Source organism: Hoplias malabaricus, chromosome 2 (genome assembly GCF_029633855.1).
Source record: "Hoplias malabaricus isolate fHopMal1 chromosome 2, fHopMal1.hap1, whole genome shotgun sequence".
NCBI lineage: Eukaryota > Metazoa > Chordata > Actinopteri > Characiformes > Erythrinidae > Hoplias > Hoplias malabaricus.
In genome coordinates this window covers 503193-530297 of record NC_089801.1, presented here as the reverse complement: position 1 = coordinate 530297, position 27105 = coordinate 503193, and the positions used below count along the sequence as shown (strand labels likewise).

At 40.4% G+C, this 27105-nt stretch overlaps 3 protein-coding genes across 3 annotated transcripts; all 3 read right to left on the bottom strand.

Moving 5' to 3' along the window:
* Positions 1–308: 308 nt before the first annotated feature.
* On the bottom strand, positions 309–10321 carry lpcat4 (lysophosphatidylcholine acyltransferase 4). Its single transcript, XM_066658978.1, has 13 exons — positions 9825–10321; positions 7184–7547; positions 6660–6772; positions 6413–6473; positions 6202–6260; positions 5699–5733; positions 5508–5562; positions 5332–5414; positions 4963–5088; positions 3356–3509; positions 3057–3149; positions 1513–1648; positions 309–916 (listed from the first exon to the last, which is right to left on the bottom strand). Exons 1-13 carry the CDS (start codon positions 9897–9899, stop codon positions 729–731), a joined length of 1542 nt encoding a protein of 513 aa, XP_066515075.1. The 5' UTR covers positions 9900–10321; the 3' UTR covers positions 309–728.
* Positions 10322–12448: 2127 nt separating this feature from the next.
* emc4 (ER membrane protein complex subunit 4) lies at positions 12449–15702 on the bottom strand. Its single transcript, XM_066661330.1, has 6 exons — positions 15521–15702; positions 14798–14923; positions 14231–14345; positions 13613–13766; positions 13127–13287; positions 12449–12985 (listed from the first exon to the last, which is right to left on the bottom strand). Exons 2-6 carry the CDS (start codon positions 14896–14898, stop codon positions 12950–12952), a joined length of 567 nt encoding a protein of 188 aa, XP_066517427.1. The 5' UTR covers positions 14899–14923; positions 15521–15702; the 3' UTR covers positions 12449–12949.
* Positions 15703–17801: 2099 nt separating this feature from the next.
* On the bottom strand, positions 17802–26429 carry cyld3 (cylindromatosis (turban tumor syndrome) 3). Its single transcript, XM_066661829.1, has 16 exons — positions 26375–26429; positions 25650–25847; positions 25165–25440; positions 24563–24979; positions 23761–23866; positions 22921–23462; positions 22515–22680; positions 22218–22359; positions 22001–22117; positions 21778–21869; positions 21619–21682; positions 21258–21477; positions 20445–20553; positions 20094–20212; positions 19368–19575; positions 17802–19196 (listed from the first exon to the last, which is right to left on the bottom strand). Exons 2-16 carry the CDS (start codon positions 25827–25829, stop codon positions 19012–19014), a joined length of 2943 nt encoding a protein of 980 aa, XP_066517926.1. The 5' UTR covers positions 25830–25847; positions 26375–26429; the 3' UTR covers positions 17802–19011.
* Between the last annotated feature and the right edge of the window lie 676 nt (positions 26430–27105).

Here is a 27105-nt window from a genome sequence, read left to right as displayed (position 1 = left end):
TCAACAATGGCCATAAAGTTTCAGCTCCATCCTTTGTGAGAAAGAGGACAAAGTTAAAAAAGGAAAAGTCAAAAGAGAAAGAAAATGACAGGACTGTCTTAGACAAAAGCAGGCAACAAATGCAGAAATTAAAAGCAGAGGACGTGAAAAGCAAATGTGTCATGCAAAGAACAAGGGATGTGCCATGACAAAGAAGAAGAAAAAAAAAAGACAAGCTGAGCAGATTTTATCATTTTATTTACAAAGTTTATATATTAAAATGTAAAATGACAATGTTTCTTTGGTACAAAATCCTTTTGTTCATAAGACGACATACTTTAAAACAGGAAACAGTCCTTCAGGTAATATTTAAAAAAATACAGTACATACAATAAGGCACTAACATCAGTCTGACGAAAAATAGACTGTCACAGCGTACACATGGCTTTGATTCATAATGAAGAAAAATAAGGACAAGAGGGTCAGCAAAAGTCATTCAGACCAGTAAACATTATCCTCGCATTTAAAGCACCATTCATTTAAAAAACACACACACACTTTAGGCTCTCTCACTAACATACATCCCCAACCTTACACACACACAAAGAAGTCTTATAAAATAAGTGGCTGTATATACTGGATACTGGTTGTGGGTCAAATATACATTTATATGTTTCACAACCATTTGTCCATCATATTGCAATACACCCATCCACAACTGGTTTCTTTAAAGTCTGCCCTAATAACCTTCAGTAAAACTTCTTGTTGTGGAATCCATTTCCATTACGAAGGCCATTGTTGCTGCAGCTGGCCTTTCCGTTTGGAACACCATTGTGATTTCCATCTGACATGGTTAGCCCTGCCACTTCAGACTGGAAGCATTCACCCAGGAGCTTCTGATAAGTTGGGTGAGTTGTCAGCAAGCCGTATAATGCAGCTATTGGAGTAAAAAATAAAGAAATAAAAATTACAATAAACCATATTCTTTAACTGATTACAATATTTATTATTTAAAATTAGATCTGATAAGACCAATTGATATTTTTACTTCCCCAAAGCATAAGCAAAATTGTACACCACCCATATATGCATCATTTCCAAAAGCCTATAATTAGTGATTTCTATCACTTCAAGGTACACACATTTTGTGTAATCTCTGGAGAACAGCAAGAACCAAACTGGGACATGTTGGAGCCACTTTGCAGAAGCCTAAATTCATTGTGCCAAATACCAAGCAATAGTCAGAAAGGATAAAGACCCCAACATTTGACTATGGAGTGATTATGATCCTGAGCTAATAATCAAACCTCACTAACAGTCTCATGGGCAAATGCCATCATGTCTTATGCCTCCCCAGTAAACACTTTCAATAAAGTAAAAGTTAACAAAGCCCCCTGAAAGAGCAGGTGTTTACAAGTTTAACACAATCTTTCAAAATGGTTTATCAAATTCCAGACACTAACTTTCATTTGTTAAAAAAGAGAATAATCAGTAAAGTCATTTCCATTAAACAAATGAAGTACTACTACTGACCTTCTGTGGGCTGCCCACTTTTTGTTAGCTCCGTGTACATCTCTGCAATACTGTACTGAGGCACTCCCACCAACGCTGCCATCAGGCCTGAGAGGTCCACTGCACTCAGCAAACCATCAGCATCACTATCATACAGCTGAAACACAGAAGAGTTTCAAAAGATCCTTTTAATTTTTCATAAGTGAAGGGATGCATTTCACAAAGCAAGATTAAGTAAATTGCATTACTTATGTTCACTTTAAACAATACATAGTTTTCAACATGTCTACATATTTAAATAGTTAGAAACTGTTGACAGGAACCTGACATCTAAAGTCTTCCAAAATGCTTCTTCGTATTGATGTCTGAGACAACTGAGCAAATTTAAATGTGTGCCATCATCATCACATGCAACATGTGAAGTCTCACTCATCGTTTTTGACAGCAAATAAAATTCATGTATCAGACCACTCACTTCACTTTGGACTTAAAGGCTAAGCAGCAGCGATATGAAAGTGTGAAACAAATAAATACAGTGGAATTTGAGTTCCTAACTTGTGTTTATTGATAGTCAGAAAACATGTTATTTCTTACTAATTCAAGGAGTAAGGTTTAAAAGATTGAAACCAACGAAAGGTGTTCAAGAGCCTCTGTAACATGGAGGTAAACAGGGTAAGGACACTCACTTCGCCTGTTTTAGTTGGTGTTAGTTAACGTTAGTTTGACTCGCTAAACTCGGTGGCTCAGATTATACTCGGCTACGTAGCTGCATTACGGAGGTTTATAGTGTCGGATGAATTCGAGTTCGACTTCGATCACATTTACAAGAATAACGGTACCTCTACATTTGAGTTTAGCTTATTGCTAGGCTATTGTCATGAATAATGTTGGTTATTTAGCTAGATACTGTCATAACAGTCAGTCATAACGGTGTTTTACCGCGGCGTTGTTCAGCTGTTGTCCACCAGTGACGTCACGGTCGCGTTCGAGAATTTCCGTAGCGAGCTCGGGTTTTTCCGTCAATTTAATAAAATTTTCAGTTTTAAAGCAAATTAAGCAGCTATTTTCATTTTAATTCATACTTATATCTGTCAGTAACTACAATAATGTGGAATATTCATGGAGGTCCATTAAGTGGTGCTTAGTCTTTAAGTTATCCATGTTACTGAGAAACATCTTTGTGCTTTGTGAAACATCTTTCAGGTTTCATTGGAGCACACTGCTGCCTCACTGTGTAAACTGGCAACAGACAATTAACATTCAAACAGTGCTCACAGCTGTAAAAGTCATTCAATGATGCTATACCAATAAGCTGTGACTAAAGCAAACTGTGAAAGGTGTACTTTGACCTCGCCTCCTCATATTGCTTTTGGGCGTGCTGGACATAATGAATTCTCTCTCTGTTGGTGCCTGAAGGTACTATTAACTAAAGATAAATGTCAGACTGTAATGCCATGTGCTTTGTTTACTGGTTCCCTGATACCAAAGGGCTCATTTTAGGTCAGGCACATAACTGCCCTGCTGTTTATTTTTAAAGGGGAAAAAAAGATGACACAAACACTCACCACAAACGCGGTGTGAAGGAGATCTTCTAGATTCCAGAGTCCTGCAGCAGTACACACACTCAGACAAAGCTGCCTCAGATCCAGTGTGTCATTCTAAAACACACAGATTCCTTTGTCTTAGTGGGAACACGTAAACACCGAACAGTTTAAACAGAGACACTCACAACACAGACACATCCCTTTAAAACAAGCTGATAAAGGCTTATGCAATAAAGCTGGAGAGACCTCCATGGATTTTTTTTTACCATATTAAGCTGCATATGATACACTTCAGATACACAACAGAAACAAAGACACACCTTGGAATAGAGGGAACAGATATTTGTAGCTGTGTTCTTGTCCGACAATCCCAATAAAGAAGCCAATTGTTCCACTGTTACCATGTACTCCTGTTTGGACTGACAGTAGTCAATCATAGTGTTCATTACTGTTTCCACTTGAGCAATACTAAAACTGAAGAGAGAGAGAGAATTAAATGGAAGGAACCAAAAATCAATAAACATCAGAACAAAATGTCTGTTTTAATAGGTTTGGACTGTTCACATATAAATAATCCAAATAAAAAAAATAACAGCAGTTATTACAAACACAGTGGAACCTCTACTAACAAACTTTCCAAGATATGAACCGGGCATTTGAATATTTTTTGCCTCCACCAACGAACCATGACTCGACAAACAAACCCGAGCCGGAGGCTGGATATTTGCCACTGACCCCAATAGGCGAGTCTCCCAGCGCCCAGACTGGAGTGAGCTTTTAAGATTAGCACATTGTAGCTTTAGCAATTTAGCATTAGTGTAAATAGCAGACATCGAAATTCGTGCTAAGTTAAGCCGTATCTACGCTTCGTCTCCCCACATTCAATCTGCTGCCTGTTGGGCGAGTGGACAGACGAAATAATCATTTCACTGCAATGTTGTACTTGTATAACTTTGTATGTGACAATAAATGCAATTCATTCATTCATTCATTCACATTCACTGCCTACTCTCCGTTATTCCCCCCCCCCCCCACCTCCCGTCATACAGCCAGTGCCTGTGTTACTGCTCTAGCCAGTCGTCACGTCTTCAAGGTAGCGATGTGTAACCACTTAACACTTCATTTCTTGTTTATTACTGTTTCCACTGTATTTCTCTTTTATTTTTAGTAATGCTACATGTATTATTTTACTAATTTGAGAGTGTTGTAAACATATATCAGTGCAAAAAGGGTGACTTTCGTGGTGGGGGCTGGAACGCATTAATTGCTTTTCCATTATTTTAAATGAGGAAAATTGACTCGAGAAACGAACTTTTCTACTTACGAACCGGGTCACGGAACGGATCAAGTTCGTAGGTAGAGGTTCCACTGTATTTACCTTGGTTATTCTAGATATATAGGCTGAGGTGAATAACCAAGTGGAAAAAAAAATATATTCGATTTTATCTACACTTTCTTCTTGAACCAAATTTGAAGTTCACTGGATCTGCTCAATATTTTTATACATGCCACAAACGTAGGTGGGTTTGCATCCAAAACATTAACGTATGTTTTACGTAATAAAGAAATAACAGCTGGGGGGAACAAAAAAAAACAAAAAAACAAAATTAAAATAATATGCCAAATGGGTCGCATTCCCATCCACTGCACTTTTGCGCATAAACTTCAGAAGACGTAAGCACTCGTGATCAGGGATAGCATCGAAACAAGGGAGAGACCTAAGTAGGTTGTTTATATCAAAAACACACTTCATAGGGAAAAACTTGATTTAATATTTATTATTTGGGTTGTCTGTGGTATAGAGCTTGTTTTTAACGTAAACCGCCTGTGGGGTCTTTGACTTCTGAACAGTGCTGTACATGTCTAAAATAAGCCTATTGTTTCTGTGGGTTCTCCAACTATAGATAAACATGCATGCAAATTTTACCCGTGCTGCTTCAACAGTTTGAGGGTTTCCTTGGCTGGAGACTCCAGAGGAAGAGCGAGACCCCCTAGTTTGGTGGCAGGAAAAAAACCCTCCATTACATAGTCGGTGGCAGGAACTTTCAAGGCTCTGAAACATTAACACACATTGTAAAAAAAAATATTTGAAATCTATAAATATTTTCCTGCTATTAAAAGACTTTTGTGACAGCAATATCTGTTTAGTTTAAAAGCATTTTACACCCCACCTAGTCAAATTTAATAAGAAAATGATACAATAAATCTTCGCCACTTTTAGCCATATGGCTGGATTAAGAGGGACACACTGATAGTATTGAACACACTGTACACATACAGTAACCTGAAAACTCACTTGGCCATAAGTTTCTGTACATTATCGGCATAAAGCTCTGGGTTTTCCTTTTCTTCCTGCGAAGGTGTGTAGACGGGCAGGAACTGCAGGGAAACAGCAAGGTGTTATTTCTAGATTTAGCTAGAAACTACATAAATAAAGTATATTTCACATATCTGACAGACAGAGACCCCTACCTCAACAGTAACGTTAGTGTAAAACTGACAGGTGGTGTACCAGAGACAATCGAGCCTAGAAACAAAATTCATTTTAGAAGCACTGCACACTGACAACAAAAACACCACATGCCCAAATGTGCACCATCATCAGTATCTACATACTGTTATTAAGATGCATACAATTTTTTAAAAATATATGACATTTTTACCATGATGTTCCTTTCCAAGTCCAGCGGACAGTGTCCTGAAAATAGACGTTTCAGAATGAGAACCAACCGTTTAAATAGGGGACATATTATGGAAAAATAAATAAATCAGGAAATTGATATTTGGCTTTGGGCATGGTCAGCTTGGGCTCATGTACAGCTACTTCAGAGCATTCCATTCTATTGGTTAATGCTTTTCTATGGAGATTATACAAACTATGTTTGCAGCTAAACATCTGTATGAGAAATGGGTGAACGTTACACCAGCTGAACTCACTCTTTAGAAGCGCTGACAACCAATGTTTGGACATCTCAGAGATGAAGTTAATTGTTTGAGGCTAAATGCTCTGTTACGTTACATGCCCCATTTACTTTCCTTCCTGCAAGGCTAGTGACAGTAGCCTTCAAGCAAACTGGAAATCGTCCAGTGTCTGTTCTGGGCAGCAGTACTAAAAGATGAAGGGTATTAACAGGGCTATTAATATCCTGGTGGTTTCCCTACTCACCAGTTCATTAGGATAGTGAAGTAAGACTGGCTGCACTGGAACACCAGCCAGGAAAGCACCTGAGAGAGAGAGAGAGAGAAAGAGAGAGAAAATGGGGGGGTGGGATGAGGAAGAGAGCAAGAGCATTAATAATTTTTGCCCACTGCCTCCACTAGTCTATGTTGTTTAAATAGAAATTGAATTGATTTCTGTTCTTTTTCACATCACATACCAGGCTTGAACTTGATGAGGGCTCTGCCATTGGTGGTGGTCCCCTCTGGGAACATAAGCATCTGTAGGGAGGGAGATGGAGGTAGAGTGAGGGAGGGGGGAAAAATGCAGGTATGGGGATGGATGGATGTGAGAGGTGGGCACATTCCCAATATAGGTACATGTTTTTGTCTCTGCTTGATTATGTTTAGCAGGTGATCGCTTGGTCAAACAAGTTTCTTCAGATGACCAATGACCCTGCATCGTACCTGAGGCCAGTAGCCATTGGAGGTAAGCCTTTCTTTGATTTGAGACACACACTTCCTCCTGGACTCCGGGTCCTTCCTGCTCACCAACACTGACTGGTTAAACTCCAACAGGGCTGAGGAGAGAAGAAGAAAAAGAGACTTTGTCTTTTGGTGTAGCATATATTTCTTAAAATCCTTTCAAACTTGATGTTATCATTTAGGGAGGGACCAAAAAATGCCTATGCAATACCTCATAACGCCTCAGGTGGCAAGATCCATTGAAACAAAGTATCAACATCTTTAAAGGAAGGAAAGTGTCTACATTTTGTCTGTTGCTGCTTTGATTTTTGCTCAAGTACCACATCTTCATAACTGCCCAAAGGAGTGATCAAACTGTGAGGTCAGGATGACAGAAAGCTAGCTAATACATTACTATCACATTTTCTCTACAGTTTCTAGAGGACTCCTGTTTTGTGCCATTGTTCTAGAATCTGTCTGTGCAGTGAGCCTACGAACATCATTTTCTGAGTCTCACTCTCTCTCACCTCCTATAACAGGAAGGTTAGCGTTCTCAGAGCGCGAGACCACCGTGGGCAGCCCTGACACACACAGCACCAGCATGTCCAAGAATCCACTGTGAGGTGCTACAGCCAAGACCGGTGCCTCCTTATGCCCCGCCTGCCGACCCTTTACATTTATCCACAGGAAACCTGTGAAGAAGAACACTCCTCGACTGAAGAAGAGGACGATGGGTTGCAAGAGCCACCGTCTCCAGCCCTGCACCGGCCGAGCCCGCTCCGCCTCTGAGAGCCCGACCTGTCGCAGCCGAGCTATGGGCCACATGAGCAGAAAGAAGAGTGCAGCGAGGGTGATGCGAATGGGGAACAGAAGGCAGCCCAGCACCATATTCTGCAAAACAGGAGGAGGAACATGTTACAAAAACTTTCATCACCTCCAATGACTCATCATCAGGTTGTGAAACCATTTTAATGGCACCTAGTCATCTGGGTACATGAGAAATTGTGTGGTAAACCTATTGCTGCCCCGATGTGTGGGGCCCACGCCAAGGAAAATAAACATAGTTTTGTAGTCCCTGAATATATGTGATTATTCCATCTTAAGAAGAAAATATCTGCCCAGTATAAACACAACGTGTCAAGCTCTACCTCTTTGGGACATAGTTCCCAAAGTGACATATTTTATTAAATAAAAGTAGGTGTGGGCAATACATTAATTGTCACTGTGATAAATAACCTTATGCAACAATATGCCTTTTTGTACCATATATAGTCAGTAAATAGACATATGCAACATGGAGGGGGCGCCCTAGAGAATACACCCTGGAGGGGGTCCTTCACAGGGCAACACAGACACATTCACTCACACCTAAGGACACTTTTGAGTCGCCAATCCACCTACCAACGTGTGTTTTTGGACTGTGGGAGGAAACCAGAGCACCCGGAGGAAACCCACACAGACACAGGGAGAACACACCAACACCTCACAGACTGTCACCTGGAGCAGGAATCGAACCCACAACCTCCAGGCCCCTGGAGCTGTGTGACTGCGACACCTACCTGCTGCAACATATGCAACAGAATTTCCAAATATTTCAGACTGTCAATATTGAAGTATCTGTGCTACACTTCAGTGCACTACCTCTAATTACATGTTGGTCCTCCAAACAACAAAGCAATACCTGCACCATAGATTCAACAAGTATTTTAGACCAGTTTACACCACACTGCAATTAATTTCAAACAAGCAGCCGGAGAGGAGCCCATCCAGGAAACTTACTGCAAGCCATAAATGTGGTAGGTATCAGATGGAAGTAAACTCAAACATACAAACTACAACTGTCTAGGCAAAACTAGATAGGGGTCAGGTGGTATGAACACTAATGTCTTACTTCACAATGATAGAATCAGACTTTATTTAACAGCCCAAACCTGGGGCCTTTCTGGAGAGTGAGAAGCCTGCAGAGAGCCGACCATCTTTCAGACGGGACTTTTCTGGAAAAATGAAACCAACTTATTTACATGCATCACTGACATTTGCATATTTCCTGTTGTCACAGTTGGAAATGACAGGCCTAATTAAGGCTGGTACCAAGGCAACCAGCACCACCTTCTTCCACACTGCAACAGCATTAGTTCAAACTCTTTGGAATGTTTACATTTTTAGTTGTGCAGCTTTTCAGAAACCTTCAACTGACAACACTGACCATGACTTAAGACTATACAAAATCAGTTTAGGATTAGTTTCTAAAATTCCTTGCACTATCACATTGTGCTAATACACTGCCTTTGGGGGGAAAAAAATCTAATATTCTACACTCATTGCCCATTTTATCAGTTCACAGGTGCACTTCTACAAAAAAAGCTCTACAGTTATAGAATGTAGTCTATTGCTCTTCATACATTGTTAGTCCTATTTCACCCTGTTTGAAAACGGTCATGACCCTCACCCATCTCAGTGCTGGACTGACACGTGGTGGTGGTGTGTTAGTGTGTTGCACTGGTACAAGTGGATCACACACAGCTTTGCAGCCGGAGTTCTTAATCCATTGAGTGTCACTGCTGGGCTGAGAAAACTCCACCAACCAAAACAAATACAGCCAACAGCATCTAGTGTTCACTAATGGAGAACCACAGGGCAACCACACACTGTGCAGTAACAGGGGAGCTACTGTCTCTGAATCTTTTTTTTTAATTTGCAAGGTGGACTAACGAGTTAGGTGCTTCTAACAACGTGTACAGTGAGTGGAGTGTTTAAAATCCCCAGCAGCACTGCTTTGTCTGACATCACAATATTAGCTACCACGTCAGTGCTACTGCAGCTGAGAATGATTTACCACCAAATCATCCCTGCTTCTTTATGGCCCTGTCTATTAAAAGTATGCAGTGCAACAGAGACTAAAGTCTGTACTTATAGAATATATAAAAATATATAATATACAGTCGGTGGAGCAGGTTAATGTTCTCCGACTGCAGAACATAAATGCGGGTAATTTTGTTTGTTTTAGAGAACATTCCCAGAAATGTTCTCAGGCTGCGTAACTCGTTGTTACTGCGCATGCGCAGAAATAAGGCAAGCTGAGACCAGTGTAACAACAAACAAAACTACGCTTAAAGCAACTGTAATGACTCGAAAATAACAAAGCGTTAAAAGTACACTGAACTTTACCCGAAGTTTCAGGGCTCCGGTGGCTTTAATCTGGTGAAAAAACGGGTGCGTTGTGGAGGTTCGGTGTGTCTCCATGGCGACACCAACGGCAAGAATAAAAATCTCGCCTGGAAGCAGAAAGCTATTTTAAGCTATTTACAGTTATTCCCAACTACCCGAGGCTACTTTAATCCGTTTAAAACCAGTCAGTGTCCAACAAAGTCCATCTTCAGCCGTTAAAACCGTGTAATACGCCGCTCGACAAGTTCACGTTAACTTCACGCCAGCCGCAGTTTGTTGAAGGTAAAGCCAGAATAACGTGGTCCAAAGTGAACGTGTCCAGGGAGGGTTTTGATGAAAACAACACCAACCGGTCTAAAAACCTTAAATCGTGAAGGAAAGTGCATAAAAAATAAAAGTGTAAGAGGCTTGAACTGAGTCTCACTGAACCCCTGCCTCCCTCGTCCACACGGCATGAAGGATGAAGTTGACTAAAATGAGGAATAGCCCAAGCTTATTTAAAACACACTCCTGACCCTCCCACCATTTCCACACACACACCCACAAACGTGTAGTCGAACTTGTGGAAAGCTTTCACTGCCTGTCCCTTCGAGTCGAACAGGTTCCACTGAGCACTGAAACTAACTACGCCCTCCTGAATCAAAAAGCAGTTTGAAATTTAGTGACTACTCATGGGCCCTATTTCACAAGATTTGTCCAATATCGGAAGGGCCTACATACCCAAAGGTTTTTTACGTAATAAACCTCAAGAACCATTAACTCCTGGGGTGGTGCTTTCCAGCTGCATCCAAGCAGTGGAAGGGACAGAAGTGATAGTGGAATAAAATAAATGCACATTGAGCCTCATGTACTGAATGAAGATGGATGTGTAGAGTCACGTTAAGCCAATATAAGATCAGACTGGACACATGAATGAATTAATGAACAAGTAAATGAAGAGTTCACTCTGGTTGTGCTCTGAAGGGTACAGCACCTTTAATTATGAACATAAATGTACCTTATTCTATTAAAATGGTAGAGATTAAAATTGTGTTGATTTCATATGCCCATATTTATATGTTGTTTATATTACACAGGTTTATAATGAAAGGCTACACATATTGCCCTCTCCTGTAGAAGAGAATGTAATGTACCTTTAGGGAACACAATTGGATTTTTAAAACACTGTTGTACTTTAAAGGTACATTTACACCCTTATATACCTTTAGTTTTCTGACAGTGTAAGCAGCTGTGTGTGCTAAGAAACAGCTCGGCACAGGACCCAGATTATTTAGTTTTAATAGTAGTAAACATGACGACTGTGTTCTGATTTTTTTTTGGTAAGTTACGTAATCATACAGCTCTTGTATCTGCAAGAGGAGGAATCCATCCCTTCTGGCATCAGTACAAAAGTTCATTGCTATTTTCCAATCGTGCAACAAACTTGTAATGTAAACATACAGCATTCTTGGCCATCAATGGACACTCCCTACAGGCTCTCAAAATCACAAATATATAAGAAGTTAATGTTTTATATTAAGATTTTGAGTTTTGAATGTGAGCATCTCCCAGTGTAATATATCCAGTTTAAATTCTATTATTTATTAGCTACACTGTTTATCCCCCCCTCACAATTATGAAGTCACAAATGATGAATTGACACTTCCTGTTTACACCAGTAACTCAAAACACTCCAAGTGTGTGAGAACTTCCAAAAGTGCAACCACACTACAAAATATTTTGAAACCTTTTCAGGAGCCACAGGTGTTACCCTGTATTAAACCAGCTAATATAACGTACATTGACGATGGTTACCAGAGGAACAAGAGGCCTGGCTCAGGCACATTAGTGTTAGGTGACCATGTGAAGGCTGAGCATCAATTAGAAGAAAATAAAGCCTTCTTTTCTGTTAGTAGAAACAATCCCAATTAATACCTTTGATTTCAGGCTAATCATTAATTTTTTCTGTCTAGAACAAACCTACAATTTCAATATACGATGTATCATCCCATCATACTGCTTTAAGTATTTTGATTCCTTATCAGACGGAGCTTCCTCAAATTTCACTGCTGCCTCAGACTGTCTGAGTCATATTGTTGCTTGGCAAGCATGACTAACGAGTTTCTGTTAAAATATAGTAAGCCATGCCTTTCTAAATGAAGAGATTTGGTTGTTCTTGTGCGGGTCATGACACATTTACAGCATATATCTTATTTTTAGATGTCACTTAACCGTCTGACCAAATGTTTACACAACTCTGCCATGAGATTTTAGGCCATGATAAAACAAACCAATGTCCCTCATTTCCTTATCATAAGTCATTTTAAACAACCAAACCACAATCACTGATGTGATACTATCAGACAAAAGTGTGAGATGCCCCCTTTAGGTCTAAATGTAGCTTCTTGAAGATGTGCCAGATTGTAAAACATGCTGCAGAACAGGGAGAGTTAGTTGATAAGTCCAGGAATGTGTTCAGCCTTTGTTTACAAATGGGCGTACATAGGCTTTTACTTGGACATGAAACAAATGAAGGGAATGTGGTGAAGTAATGTTTCAGATCAACATATTTCTCCGTCTGGCCCTTTGCCTTTATTAGGTTCTATACTGGAAGATAAGTTTGTGTGCCTGTGGGCATGGTCCATCTTAATGGCACATATTGCTTAACATACAGTACATAGATACACTTACCTCTCTGGATATAATATATAGACATTCATAATCACACAATACCTGTATTTTTAATATCAAAATGTTCTCATAAACAGCTAGTAATGACTAATTCATATCTGGCCCAAAATATGTTTTCTCAACTGTTGTGAGCTTAAACAAGCTTAGCATAACGTTAGTCTAAGTTAGGGGTTAAGTGCCTTGCTCAAGTGCACCTCAGTCATGAATGTTGAGGGAGGAGACAGTGCTGTTTCTCTTCATGTATGGGTGTGACAGAGGAACGGATACTCTTAATCAAACAGTCTGTAATAGATTTAATTAAATCTTTTTTGTAAGGAACTCTTTCATCTCAGTGGAAGCATATTAACAACAAAGTCAGCAGATCATACATAAGTTAAAGAAATTAAAGTTACAAAGTGTTAGATAGTGTGTGCGTGTGTGTGTTTGTGTGTGTGTGTATAAATGGTTTTCGATGTTCACAACAACATTCCTCCACCCATTATCTCCAACCTCTGTAAGGAAAAAAAAGAAAGATTATTTTGTATTCAGTTAAAACACAAAGCAAAAAAGTTCACCTTTGGATCACTGCATTTTATACACAGAGCAGCATCAATATTTGTAGTCTATAAGCACACACTGCAATTGTGTCATACCTGTGGTGGTTCAATAAAAGCAAGCCAATCTGATGAGTGTGTTGGTAGGAGACCCATGGATTGACACTTGTAGACTGCCAGTGCAGAGCCGAGTAGGTTGCCGATGAGGTAGACCAAGCCCTGGAGCCACTGCTGACTTGAGCTCTCCAGCAGTTTAAAGGCTGAGAAAGAGATGCTGTATTAAAAACCTTTAACCAGTAAATCTGCATATTGCCACTATATTCTATGTATTTTAACACAGAATGTGGTCAGAATAACGTTTTGCTACATTTCTTTGCATACATCTGGGGTTACATACTTTATTTTATACACACAGCTGAGTTGAGCTTAGTGCAGAAGCTTGATATTTAAAAGCATTTGTTATTCTGTTTGTTTGACTACTGGCCAAAATAACAAAAATAAGCCTTGTATTTCTCTGAATAATTAATACAAGCCACCAGAGTTTATCTAGACCGGTATGCACAAAAAGATTCTGATATTACTCACTGGCAGACATGGACATGAGTGCCTGAATGGGTCTCCAGGCCATCATACACACCATCATGATAGGGAAGATGGAGATGGTGTTACCAGACATGTACATGATGAACAGATTCATGGGAATTTGCTTCAGGGGGCCAAGAGCTATGTCCCAGCATCTCTAAAACAGAGTAAGGAATGAGAGAAAGAAACATATTTTTGTTCAGCCAAGAATATTTGTTCCTCATCATTTGACACTCCTGGGAGACTGAGATGGACAATAACAGTGAGGGATCATCTGTTTCGGTTTCATTTGAGGAACTTAGAGAATGGAAACAAACATGTCAAAGTATAAAAGTTTCTTAAAACATACTGAGAAAAATGTGTGAAATTTCCTTATCAAGGTCCGGTAAAGACCTTGTGTGAAAAGGCCTTGAGGCTTTATCCCTCCACTTTGGTACAAATCAAAATAATCCTTAATGTGCTCAAGTAGTAACTGTATATATATTCTTTCATTATTCATTGATTATTTTGCCCTTTTATGCATAAACAGCTTATTGGCCTAGCCCTAATATTATTATTAGTGTTATTACCCTACTATTGCATTTCTACTACTGCATCTTTCGAGCTCTGTGAGGATCTCACCTTTTCCACCAAGTTTCTGTCTGTTTCTTGTACGCTGGTGTCAGGTACTGGTTTGTCTGAGTATCCAACTGGATACATAACGTCTCCCTCTTTACTCTGCCTGTCCCCTCGGCTCCTGCACACAGGAAAGAATGTGAAAAAAAAATCATTCTTTGTTGCCTTTGTCAGATGTGTGACATAGCCTTAAAGCTAAAAGTCTGTAATATCAGTTTTGTTGATAAAACACTGCGATCAGAAATGTTTCTAAGCATATTGTGGACGTTATCAGTATTTTAATGCTGCTCATCGAGCCAGATTCTCTCTGAACATATACTTCACTCAGAAAACATACTTTATTTTAATCTTTTGACAGCATTTTAAAAATATTGCTTCACTTCTTTGTGGTGTCTGTTCCATCGCATCAGACTGAAAGTAACAACAGTGATTCTTGATCATTTTATATCAGGATGTTTTTGCCATCCACAGCTAACATGAAACACAGCACTGTGCTATGTGAAAAAGGTGTGTGAGTAGCGAGGTGCTGCAAAAAAGGTGTTGTTATTGACACAAATTTCCACCTTAACATACCTGGTGTTGCCTAAACTCAGTTCCAGGGCCCATTTCATTCTCTTGGGTCCACCTGCTCCTCTGGTAGACAGAGCTCCTCCTTGGCCTCCAGGTGACGACATGATGCTGCTTACTCAGCTAAACAACCTAACAAACAAACAATAAACAATGACATAGTCTCAACAGATTTACTGCAGCCCGTGTCAAAAACAGATGTATATGTGCCGACATGTTACTGTTAATGTAATGTGCATCTTTAATGATTCAGACGTCTGGTTCCTCTCATCACCACTTGGAGCATCTGCGGTTCTGTTCATTTCACTAGAACTGAGCATTTTAAATTGAAATAGAACTCTGAAGAAGCATGTTTATACCTTAATCATGTCATGATATATAAACTTTAATAAGTCGTGAAATCCTCCTTACACACACACACACACACACACACACACACAAAAATATGGGTAACAACAGATTCAAGGATGAATTTATGACCGGTTACTTGATCATTCCACCTTAAATGGCAGTAAACTGCATGGGCATTTAAGATGGAATGAAGAATTCGAATAGGAAAAGGTAGCTTACTGACGTATTGCTGCATAAACAACACATTCTCTGTCTGTATTACATATCGAAGAGTATTAATAAATACATATTAAGGTGTTAAATGTTCAATGGGTCTAAAATTTTAGCTTATATTAGCGTTAACCTTAATGATTAATTACTACCGCCCGGGAGTCATACCTTTCAACGACGACAGCAGCCACAGAAGATAATTTATTCCTTCAGCACCACTAGGAGCTGGAAACGGAGTTGAATATTTATATAACAAAACAAAAAGAGTTTAATAACAGCTGCTTTTACACTGCTGTGTTACCAGGCCGATAACGGCGATGTTACAGTCTACAGTGAACAGTGACAGCGCCACCTGGCGGACTGGAGTCCTGAATCTGTCCAGGCTTGATAGGAAATTGATTCATACAGCAATGGGGCGAACCGACTCAATAGTATCCAACCGATTCTCAAATAAAAACCTGAGATAGAAAGAGCTTTTACTTTATTTAATGTTCACTTCTTCCTGTTGTCACAGATCTGAACTGTAAATTTCGTTTTTTAATTTAATTCAAAGAGTTGCTCTTAAAGACCCACTCCAGTGAAAAGCAAGGGTTTAAACTCGTTAACATCTCTGCGAGGTGTTGTTTAAACCCTGGAGGGCCTAAAGAAATGAGCAGACATCTGCCTGGCTGAGAATTTCTGATGTATAACTGCATTTTTCCAAAGACAAACGGGTGAATTTAGACTGCCAGGGTTTTTTTGTTGTTGTTGTTTTTTACAAAATAAACATACTTTAATAATAATGAGATACTGTGAATTCTGACGTCATATAATTGCATATTGTCTATTAAAACAAACAAACAAACAAACAAACAAATAAATAATTGAAACTTTATGTCCAAAGTTTCACGAGTTTTGGACGACCTTTCTAATTAACAGTGCACACACTAAGGACACAAATCTTTAATTGTGTACATATCATTTGTGATCCAGAACAAATCATCCAGTGTCATTACCACATTGACACTCTAAAAGCTAAATGCGATGATCCAAAATCTAGTGTAAAGCTTTAGCAGTAGAGTAGAGAGAGAAGATCACCTGCAAATTCTTTTGAAAGTCATGTTGGATAAAGTGGTCACACACTGGGCTGTGTAGGGAATCTAGAATTTATTACGGGGGTATTTATGAATGTTTATCATGACACTTTCCTCTAAAGTGGACATGTATTTTATAATAGCCTTTCCCTCTCAGAACTGTGTGAGTTTGAACATGTGTACATTGATCTGATCCATCTGCTGTAGACTTCATTGCTCCAGATTTCTGTCTTTAGCTCTTTTCCAAATACAAGTTCTCAGGGATATCTGATTTCAGCCCTGATCAGTTCTTCTCTAATGAAATGAACAGACACAGTCTGAGGCTGTGTAACGGCCCTCGTTCTTATGCTTTTATAAATGAAGAAAGTGAAATTATGTTACCAGCAGCACTCGTGGCAGATATCACCCTTTGTATTGCACATAGTGATTTTAGGCCCAGGTTTAGTTCTCCAGTCCATTTCATTTCAACCTTTTCTGTGGATATTGTTCGAGCTGCAGGTCCACTGAATATCTGTGTCCACAGGTGGAGCCGCTTGAAGGTCAGTGGTCTGATTATAAAGAATGACTACAAGCATATCAACACACAACGTGTAACTTGGATGCTAAGGTCGTGTGGATTTCTTTTGTTTTCCTGTGTCTTTTAACTTTAATTATTTCCCTTTTTGGGGATAGTTATTTTAATCATCATTAAACTGCCCTTGAACTGGACTACAATTAGAAATCTCTTGTTGAGAAAGCTGTTATGTTTTGCTCTCCAATAAACATTGTAGGCACTGTACTTTTACAAAAAGTATTCAGGGACTTGAGTCAAGTTTACACTTATATTAAAATGGTAGTTCGTCTGTTGCCATGAATATACGGTGACCAGACGTCCTCTTTTACCCGGACATGTCCTCTTTTTTAGACTTAAGAAAAAATGTCCGGGTGGAATTTCACAAACGTCCGGGATTTTGTTTTTCTAGAGCTTACATAGAACTTCGAGAACTAGTCCCGCCCTCCCCTACTCCAATTGGTTTCCTTGAGTAAGAAGGGGGCGTGGTGAAGTAGCCTAAAATCTTCTGATTGGACGGTCTGACTGTAGAGCTACCGTTATTGGTCGATAACCTTCTCTGTAATCATTTAATTGGTCAGTCTGCACATCAGTAGTCCTTGTTTACGTCAGGCAAAGCTCATGTACCCACCCTCATCTCAAGCAGCGGTGCCGAAACGTAAGTTCTTGGATGTTTTATGTAGCAAATAAAGGTGTAAAGGACCCAGAAGCACACATAGGTTCAGCTAAACATACAACGGCAGCGAATGGAGTGGTGGAAAAATGAAAGCCATTTGTTGGAAATACATGTTATTTCAAAAAATAAAAAAGTCATCAAAGTCATGACTTTACATTTATAAAATGTACCTGTGACTGAAAACATATAAACTGTGAAATTCATCAAATATATACATCAACATATTTCCATGAAGAAAATTAGTCAGAAAAAAATGACAAAGTGCAAAAGGAATATGGTAGAAAAGACAGATGTGCTTGTTGAACCGCCATAAATCTTATTATAAAACCACTGAAAAAAAAAAAAGTAAAAGCAGCTGATCTAATGATAACAGTGGCATTGGTCTTATTTCTGCAGAATGAATACTGGCAAAGACTTTTTAACTGTAGGCTTGATAGTATCATATCATCCACTGCAAGGCTTCACTTTTCTTCAGGTTATTTCTTACCGTAGAAGAAAAGAACTGAGCGGCATTTGTAACCCACCCACAGTTACAGAAACAAACAGAAGAGGCTTACTGCATTTTCACAAAGAAGGATTTCTCTGTCACGGCCTATAAAACGTGGTGGGAAAGTGTGGTAAGATGCAGGTACATGAGTGTTTAAGCCCAGTGATGATCAGCAATGATCATAGCCATTTTATAAAACCTTCAGGGTATTAAATAATTTGGTCTATTAACTCCACTGAGATCATGTGATGTTTCACACACAAACCTATTAGAGGAACAACTCTCAAAATGTACACCTTATGTAGATATGATTTGATAATCACAAATTTGTAACAGCTAAAGTCAGGAGAAAAACTGCTTAACCTTCTCAATGGTAACTTACAGAGGAAACTCAAAGAGGCCTTTTTCCAAACTCCTGAAGTCTTGAACACACCTGGGGTATTTCAAAAAGCAGGACACAGGTGAGGACTGGGCAATAGCAATGTGTCTCAGCTCTATTCCTGTTGTACAAGATTGACTTTGGGCTTTATCTGGCTAAACTGAGGAAACCTACTTCTGTAATACTCAGTGCTGTTCAACCTTCAGTGACAAAAACTGGGTGCTTTAAATAGGTCAGGATTTAGGGCAGGAAGAGGACGAAAAAAAAAAAAACCTCAAAAATGAGGACCAAAGTGCAAGTTTAACACCTACTGTATGTATGTTTTTTGAGGCAACTGATTTTACAGGTAGATACAGAGAACAAAAGTTATTGGTGGTAATAAATCATATGTTACTGATGAAGACGTAGCTTGAGTAAAGTCCTGCTGTGTGAGATGACTCTCATGTTGATAAGGCTGAGACTACTCAGGTCAGTTCAGAAATAAGTGTGTTTGGTCACTTATACAGACTCAGTTCAGGACAATGATAAAGGCACATGTAGGCATCGCAAAGTAATCTTCGGACGGGCTCCTTGAGGGAGGCGGAGTCTAAACGGCCCAGCTCCTCCTCTGTCAGGCCGAGGTAACGCCCAACTTCTGGACATGCCCTCACCTGCGGCACGTTGAAGCCGTTCTCTCCTCCTGCCAAAGTGACAAAGGGGTTCAGTTGCACACAGTTTGTATAATCCCCCAGAAATGCATTAACCAATAGAATATGATGCTCTGAAGCAGCTGCACACAAGCCTAAGGTCATTACACACAATGCTTTAGAGGCATAAAGCTTAAATATTAAATTAATACTCTGTCACATACCCTCTCTGTCGGCCATACTGTCGAAAAAGAGCCAGTCTGTTAGGAGCGGTCCGTGCTTCACAAAACTCACGTAGTGGCTGGTCTCGATGCAAGTCACAGCAAACAAAGACAGCTGCTGACGGGTGCCATGCACTGGCCCCTCCCACGTACTCTTGGGCACTCTGACCTTCAGCGGTTTGTGGGTCTGGCGCTTCTTATGTGCATGGACCTGAGGCAGAGAGGACAGTTCAAGACATATGCAACTACCTGCATTAAAAAAAGTTTTTTCTAAAAATTGGTTATATTTTAATGATTGTTAATTGTTATATTGCAAAGTGTTTGGAGTTCTGTATAAAAGAATTTCAATTGCATTTATGCTCATATTTAGCAGTATGAATATGATCCACAAGGGGGCGCCTTTAACACTCAGAAATGCTTCAGACAACTCTACCAAAAGTTTAACTTTAAAAAAAAATTCTCTGAAGTGAAAGAATAGAGGTGTGTTGGAGGAGGAGGAGTAGCTGTGGGCTGGAGGGAAAGTTATGGTGTAGTAGCATTTTAAATGTTACTACCTCTGCATGTAGGACGAACTGTGTTGTTGGTATCTTTGTGTAAAAACATTATGTACGAATAAAACCTCCAGCAAGCAACAATGAATGATGCCATTGTGAGTTCTGAATTCATATTGTTGGGTCTCTTTTTCCTTTGTGTGTTTGTAATTTCATATCATCAGAGCAAAGTATGTACCTGTGAATTGCAGGTGTTACAGAACTGTTTTAACTGGCCGGGTGTGATGTCCCGATCCTCATAACACTGCAGACACTCCCACTCTGCCACAGACTGACATATGCTACACTGTCTGAGAGCTAGAGTGGGGGTAAAAAAAAAACAAAAAAAACAACACATGTATATTTAATAGTTGGTTGCATTTTTAAGAGTATGTGTTGCATTCACACAGACAATGGATCTCAACAATATAAAATAAAGTGGTTTAAAACAGTGGCTGGAATGGACACTATGGTTCCATAATGGTTGCTATACTAGACCATACTAAATAGTTTGTATGGTTATTATGAATCATAATAAATTTATTCTCACTCTCATCCAGTAGGTCAGTGATGTCCAGGGTTAAGGAAGGCAGAATGGCATCAAACATCTTAAACTCTTTACCAAAACGTGGCATGAGGAGAGGCAAACAGGAAGGAGCCTGTGGATAAGAAGAGGAAAAAACGTTTTCCTAATATACATACATATATATATATATATCACACAGCTCCAGGGACCTGGAGGTTGTGGGTTCGATTCTTGCTCTGGGTGACTGTCTGTGAAGAGTGTGGTGTGTTCTCCCTGTGTCTGCGTGGGTTTCCTCCGGGTGCTCCGGTTTCCTCCCACAGTCCAAAAACACACGTTGGTAGGTGGATTGGTGACTCAAAAGTGTCCGTAGGTGTGAGTGTGTGAGTGAATGAGTGTGTGTTGCCCTGTGAAGGACTGGTGCCCCCTCCAGTGTGTATTCCCGCCTTGCGCCCAATGATTCCAGGTAGGCACTGGACCCACCGTGACCCTGAACTGTATAAGTGCTTACAGATAATGAATTAATTAATTTAATCATTCATTCATCTTCTGTAACCATTACATCCTGGTCATAAAGTGCAAACACAAATATTCTGTGTGCATCCCACACTCACCCAGCCACAGCCACAGAGACACCCACACACAATCTCAAGAAGCCAAACCACCAACATATTTTTGGACTATGGGATGAAACCAGAGCACCTGCAGGAAATCCGCACAGTGAGAACACACCACAATCCTCACCGACAGTGACCTGCCCATAACTTGCGACAACTCTAATTAGGATCTAAAACTACACAAACAGAAATCTATTTTGATACGAGTCTGTGTTGCCATTACCTCAGTAAATTTAAGCCCGGAATGCATGAAGGAGGATTCTAGCAATGTCTGTACACTGGCCACCCTCAGTCCTGCAGCAGGTGAGGAGAGAGGGATGGGGGAGAGAGAGGAGGACTGAGAGGGAGAGGGGGGAGATTGAACAGGGGAGGATGGAGAAGGGGAGACAGAGGGAGGGAAGAGTTGGTAGATATGGCATTCCTGCGGCTCCTGGCTCATTGACCTGGAGAAGAAAAAAGGGTTCTGAGATGTTGCATGAACAGTGAGACATTGAGAAAAAAAATCAGAATAAATTACATTATGAAAGGAAGGTTTCACAGAAAAAAAACTAGAGGAGTTTGAAGAGATGGTAAGTGGGAGGTACCTTATTTTCAGAAGTGGTTCTACCCGGAGAAGCTGGAAAAGCTTGTTGAGGAATTCCTCAGGATCTAAAAAAAAAAATACACAGATAGAAAAACAGGGGTAAAGAATCCTGTCTGTCTTGCCACGGGCACCAAAGACGACTTCTCAGCAAAACCAGTACCTTTCTCTTCATTTGTAAAGCCTGCATCTGTAGTCTCAGCTTCCAGAAGCTTCCGGAGAGCCATGGTCTTACTGGCACATACATAACCATACCTGAAATTAGACAAAACAGGGTAAATCGCATTTCAGATTTAACTCACTGACATAATACGACTGTGTGAGGTCCTGATCACTTGTGTTTTGCTGGTGTGAAAGGTGAATGAAGAAGATTCAAACATGCAAACCTGCGTAAAGGGTTAACAATCTCACAGCGCAGCAACTCCTGAGCATCTGCACTGCGCTGGCTGTCCTCACACGGGCAAAACAAAACCATGTCCACTGAACTACAGCAGGAGAAAATACTGAAAACAGAAATAGAGAGGTTTACTTCATTAATATACAGTTGCATCATAAAACTATAAACGCTCATCATTATGACTCCAGATAAAGCCTTAATCCCACCTGAAGAGGGAAGCATCCAAGTAGCAGGAGTTCAGATGACCCTGGATGCCTTTCTTAAAGCCTTCATATAACTTCCGAGCCTCCTGACCCAAAACTGGCGGAGTGTTCTCCTCAACGCGCTTACTGCCCCATTCTGCAAATGCTGAGACACAAAATTCACACTATGAACTGGACCATTGCTGTGAGTATGATGTGAGGGTGAAGCTTTGGTTCATGTGCAGCTGCTCTAGAGCATCCCATTCATTTTCTTTTTCTATAAATTGTGTGCAAAACTGAACACTCCTATCATATACTCACCAATTGAATTGCAGCGTTCCACCTGATTTATAGGTGCCTCAGGAGCAGGGAATCTGGAATCCCGCCTACAATTTCGCAGTTTGACAAACAGCCCCTTATTGGGGGGGCAACGGAAGTAACGCTCACCGAGATAACTGCCATCAGTGGCGGCGCTCAATTCTTGATCCTAGAAGAGACACCACAAACATCATTACAGAATAACAGACAACCAGAAGACAATGTAAAGGAAAGGTGATGTTAAACCAGGATTCTAGCTGGGAATCAGCAACCAGTGTTAGCCACTATGCTGTACCCCCTTAAAAAATTGTCAGCTAATGTTTCATGATCATTACAGGCCTAATCTTATATCATTATATACAGTAACGAAGGCAACTCGTGGTATCCATACAAATATCCAAAGCCGTACCAGTTCTATTCCTGCTACCGGTTCTGTAATGCCTGGGATTTGTCCAAGCCATCGGATTACTCCAAAAATCGGAGGATCATTCATCTCCACCATAGAGCCCACTTCTAGCCAGGTTTTAGGATCTGTCCTCTCCTCAGGAAATGGTGGAGAGGGCGGATTGTGAAATCCATTTGAGGAATACAGTTGCTCGATTGGGGGTGAAAGAGGCGGAGCTTGGGGTTTGATGGGCGGAACTGGAGGTTGAGGAAGTTTAGGAGCAGATTTAGGTGGAGGAAGCGGAGGGGGCTTTAAAGCAACTTTTGGAGCTCCAGATGATGATGCTGAAGAAGAAGAAGGAGGATGTAGGGCAGATTTAGCCATGATCAGCATATCAGGGTGTATAGGCAGTTTAGGTTTTGGGTTTGTGGGAACTGAAGGCTGTGGTGGGTTCTTGTTGTGGGTGGGTGAAGGTGGCAAAAGGGCGGTTTTTGTGGAAGGAAGTGGAGGAATGGCTGGAGTTTTTGGGTTAGATCCAGGGGCAGATGCTCGCTCTGATCTCGTTTCTACAAAACAAAATAAAGCAATGTTACACTCTGCTGAATTAATCAGATTCCACTATGACCTTAAGTCATGATCACACTAGATATTAGAAAGGGAAATGTGGTAAGTGAAAACCCATTTATTTTTATGGAATCACTGTGATGAGCAATTTTACGCTGCAAGACATGCTGAGCTTCACTATTTGCGTTGACAATCTGGTTACAGGCTCAACTTGTTAATATCTAATGTGATCGTGGCTATATCCTTCAGCATAAATAACTATGCTGCACACAGCAATTACTTTGGCTTGTTTAGCATTACCTGCAGTTACTTTAGAGATGGGAAGAATGTGGCCATATTCAGGATAAGGAATAGAACACAGCTTGTGATTTTTATAGACACCATTCCAGTTTCCGACTGGATTATCCTAGAAATATAGGCACAACATAAAAGCAACATTAATTAAACAGCATGCACAGCCAGAAATGGAATAGCAAAAAAGAAAACCGAACTGCAAAAACAGCATGTTAAATTTTAAAAATTCATATAGGCCCAACCATCTACATCGATCAGCCGTGATATTAATAAAGACAGCTCCTTGTTTCCACACTCATTGTCCATTCTTTCAGCTCCATTGACTGTATAGGAGCACTGTGTAATTCACACTTGTTACTCTACATACTTTGTTAGCCCCTTTTACCCTGTTCTTCAATCTTCAAGGAACCCCCCAGTGTTAAATACCTCTAGCAGCCCTACAGTGTCTGGACCAATTGCACACACAATAATGTGCCATCATCCTGAAGGAATCTCTGCAGCGCAGGCAATGATTCAACACAAATATCAAACCTGCTCTGTTTTGGTCTGGTTGGAGCCCTGACCACTGACGAACAGAGAGGAAGTGGTGAGTTGAGCTGATAAAACGGGCAGTGAATGGTCACTGGGGTCATTTAAAGACTGTTGCTGATCTGTGTATTTCTAACGTTATAACCAATCAGCTCGGACAGTTTTTTTGAAAAGCACAATGCAAGATGTTAATCAATGGCCAGACCTCACCACAGCCCAGACCTCAGTATCACAACTGGAAAATTTCTACTTGGCTCTTGAAGATGATCTCGATACTCACAAGTAGGACTCCCACGTGCAGGCCTGAGGATGTCCTTCCAGGCAGAAGTCCACAGAACAGCACTGTGCCCGACTGGACAGTGCCATCCAGGTTGAAGCTCAGTCTCTGACCAATGTGTAGTGGAGGAGGAGACAAAGGAGCTGAAACTGACTCTGCAGTTCGTGACTGTAGGATGCTTGCTGGGTTCTGGTTGTTGCTGAAGTTCTGGTTATTACTGGAGTTGTGGTTTACCTGGGTTGGGTTGGGCCTGTTGTTAGGTTCACGGTCAAGCTCATGTTCCCCCGCGCTTCCGCTTCGAGAGGAGCGCCGGAGCATCAGTTCGTTGGCAGGTACGAACATGGCACACTGCTCTGGACATGTGAAGAGTTGGTGTCCCTTGTAGCTTCCATTGCTGGTGCCTTTCCCTGCTGCAGGGCCCTGAATAAGACCAAGAACAATGTAAAATAAAATGTCAGATTTTTGGATGAAGTGCCACTTTAACACATTCTTATGAGAATGGGCCCTTTTTGAATTGTACAGCCAATGGTGTAGTTTTAACTGTTAACATTCATATTAAAAGACAATGTACAACATTTCTGGGAAAAAAACAACAAGATTTTTACTTTTAGTTGGACACCAAAGTACACAGCACTTCCTCGGGTTAGTGGGCCACGGTAACGAAGCTCAGCTTCTGCAAACTCTCCTGTCTGCTGGTTCCAGCGCACCAACACTGGTGACCCCAGGGGCAAAGCAGTCAGTCTCAGCAGCCGATGAGGTTTGCACAGCAGCTTGAAACGAATGTCCAGGTCAGTAATTGGTTCCAACAAGCCCGCTAGCTCAGGAGTCACTTCATTCAGCAAATGTTTGTCAAGTTTTACCATGCTGCCATTGTCTATCACCTGCAAAAAAAAAAAAAAATGAAAATGTGGGGATCATTCTGAGCTCAACTCAGAGGTCCTTAGTAGGCTGCAATGACTTTCAGTTCAATAATATGATGGGTTTGAATTTTGTTTTTCCCTCCGCTCATGGCAACAAGCGGGATAACGTAATGCCTCGGCCAGAATGAAGTAGTAGTTTGTAACCAACCAACAGAGAGGGAGACACTTACCTTTACCCACAGGTAATCCCCCCTTCCACCCCTTTCCCCGCCGCCTTCCTGCTCCACGCAAAGTTGACCCCTCTGGAGGCGAATGGTACCTTCCAGATGATCCTGCACCTTGTGGTCGGCCGTGACCATGTACATTCTGGAGGGGCGCCGCCTCCGGTTCTGGTGCGTGACACCGGACATAGTGAAGGGAACTGCTCACTGTTTGCACAAGACAGGGTTGCGTGAAAACACTGTACTTTAAAAGAGAAAAGGCATTAACACTAAAAACGAGGGAAAGTTTGCCAGTTAAGTGAATCACAATGAGAAAACTGGTGGTGATATTTGCTTTATCTTAAATATCTCATGCTGTGAAGCTCAAATCGCCACCTATTCCCTACCTAGGGCAGTACGTAGGTCAATACTTAACTCAAAATTGTACTTTTAATATATAGTAGAAAGTAACTTATATTTAGATTTACGCTACGCGCCTTACTTTTAGATATTTAGTGCTGTATTTAGGAGTAGAAAACGTAACTTCATGACCCGTGCAGTGCACTAAAGAGGGAGTACGGAGCAATTTGAGATTCAGCCTTAATCCCTGGTCCAGACAAGCTTGTAGTAATTAAACAAACCAGTTAGTTTAAATTATGTTAAGGACTCAGCAGAGACCAAAGAGAATAAAGAATACCCAAACACTTAAAACTGTAATATACTAAACCTATTTCCAACAAAGCATTTCTACTTACCAATGTTGACATCGCCGCGTTTTAAACTTTCCTCACATCAGACCTCAGAAACAACAGGAAATGAAATGATTGACACACCTGTCAACCAATCAACAATTAACAAAAAGTTGGTACAGCCAATCAAAAGTGTGCAGGCTGACAAAAAGGCGGGGCTTGAATTGTGAGGGAAATTCCACTGTTGTGATGAAGCATTCCGGGTCTTTTCATTGAGTCACGACACCTGGACTCGGCTCACTGAGTAGAGTCGATTATTTCGTTATTTGAATGGATTTCCAGTCAGTATTATTGACATTTTGGCAAGTTATTTTAATGTCATTGTAATAAACGACACATTTATACGATATGCTCTTCAAAGTTAATTGTTTATGACAAATACATACTCTTAATTAAACTCATTGTTAATCTACACGAGTCGATTCTTCTAGCCGACTCAAATTAATAAACTAAACAGAGAGCGCCATCTAGCGAAAATACACACATCATTTAGGAACCAAAAAATTGATTATTGTTTTAAGTGCTTAAATTATTAATGTAATATGTTATACGATATACATTATTCCGATATATCTAGGGTTTCTTGGTTTAAACGTTACCACGAGCTGTCTGCACTGATTAGTTAAAAGAATATACATAATTTATCCAAATAGCTATTTAATTATGTTTAGAAATGAATCAACTGTTAAGGTGCACCAATGCTGAGAAACCGTAATCAAATGTACAGCTCTTATTTT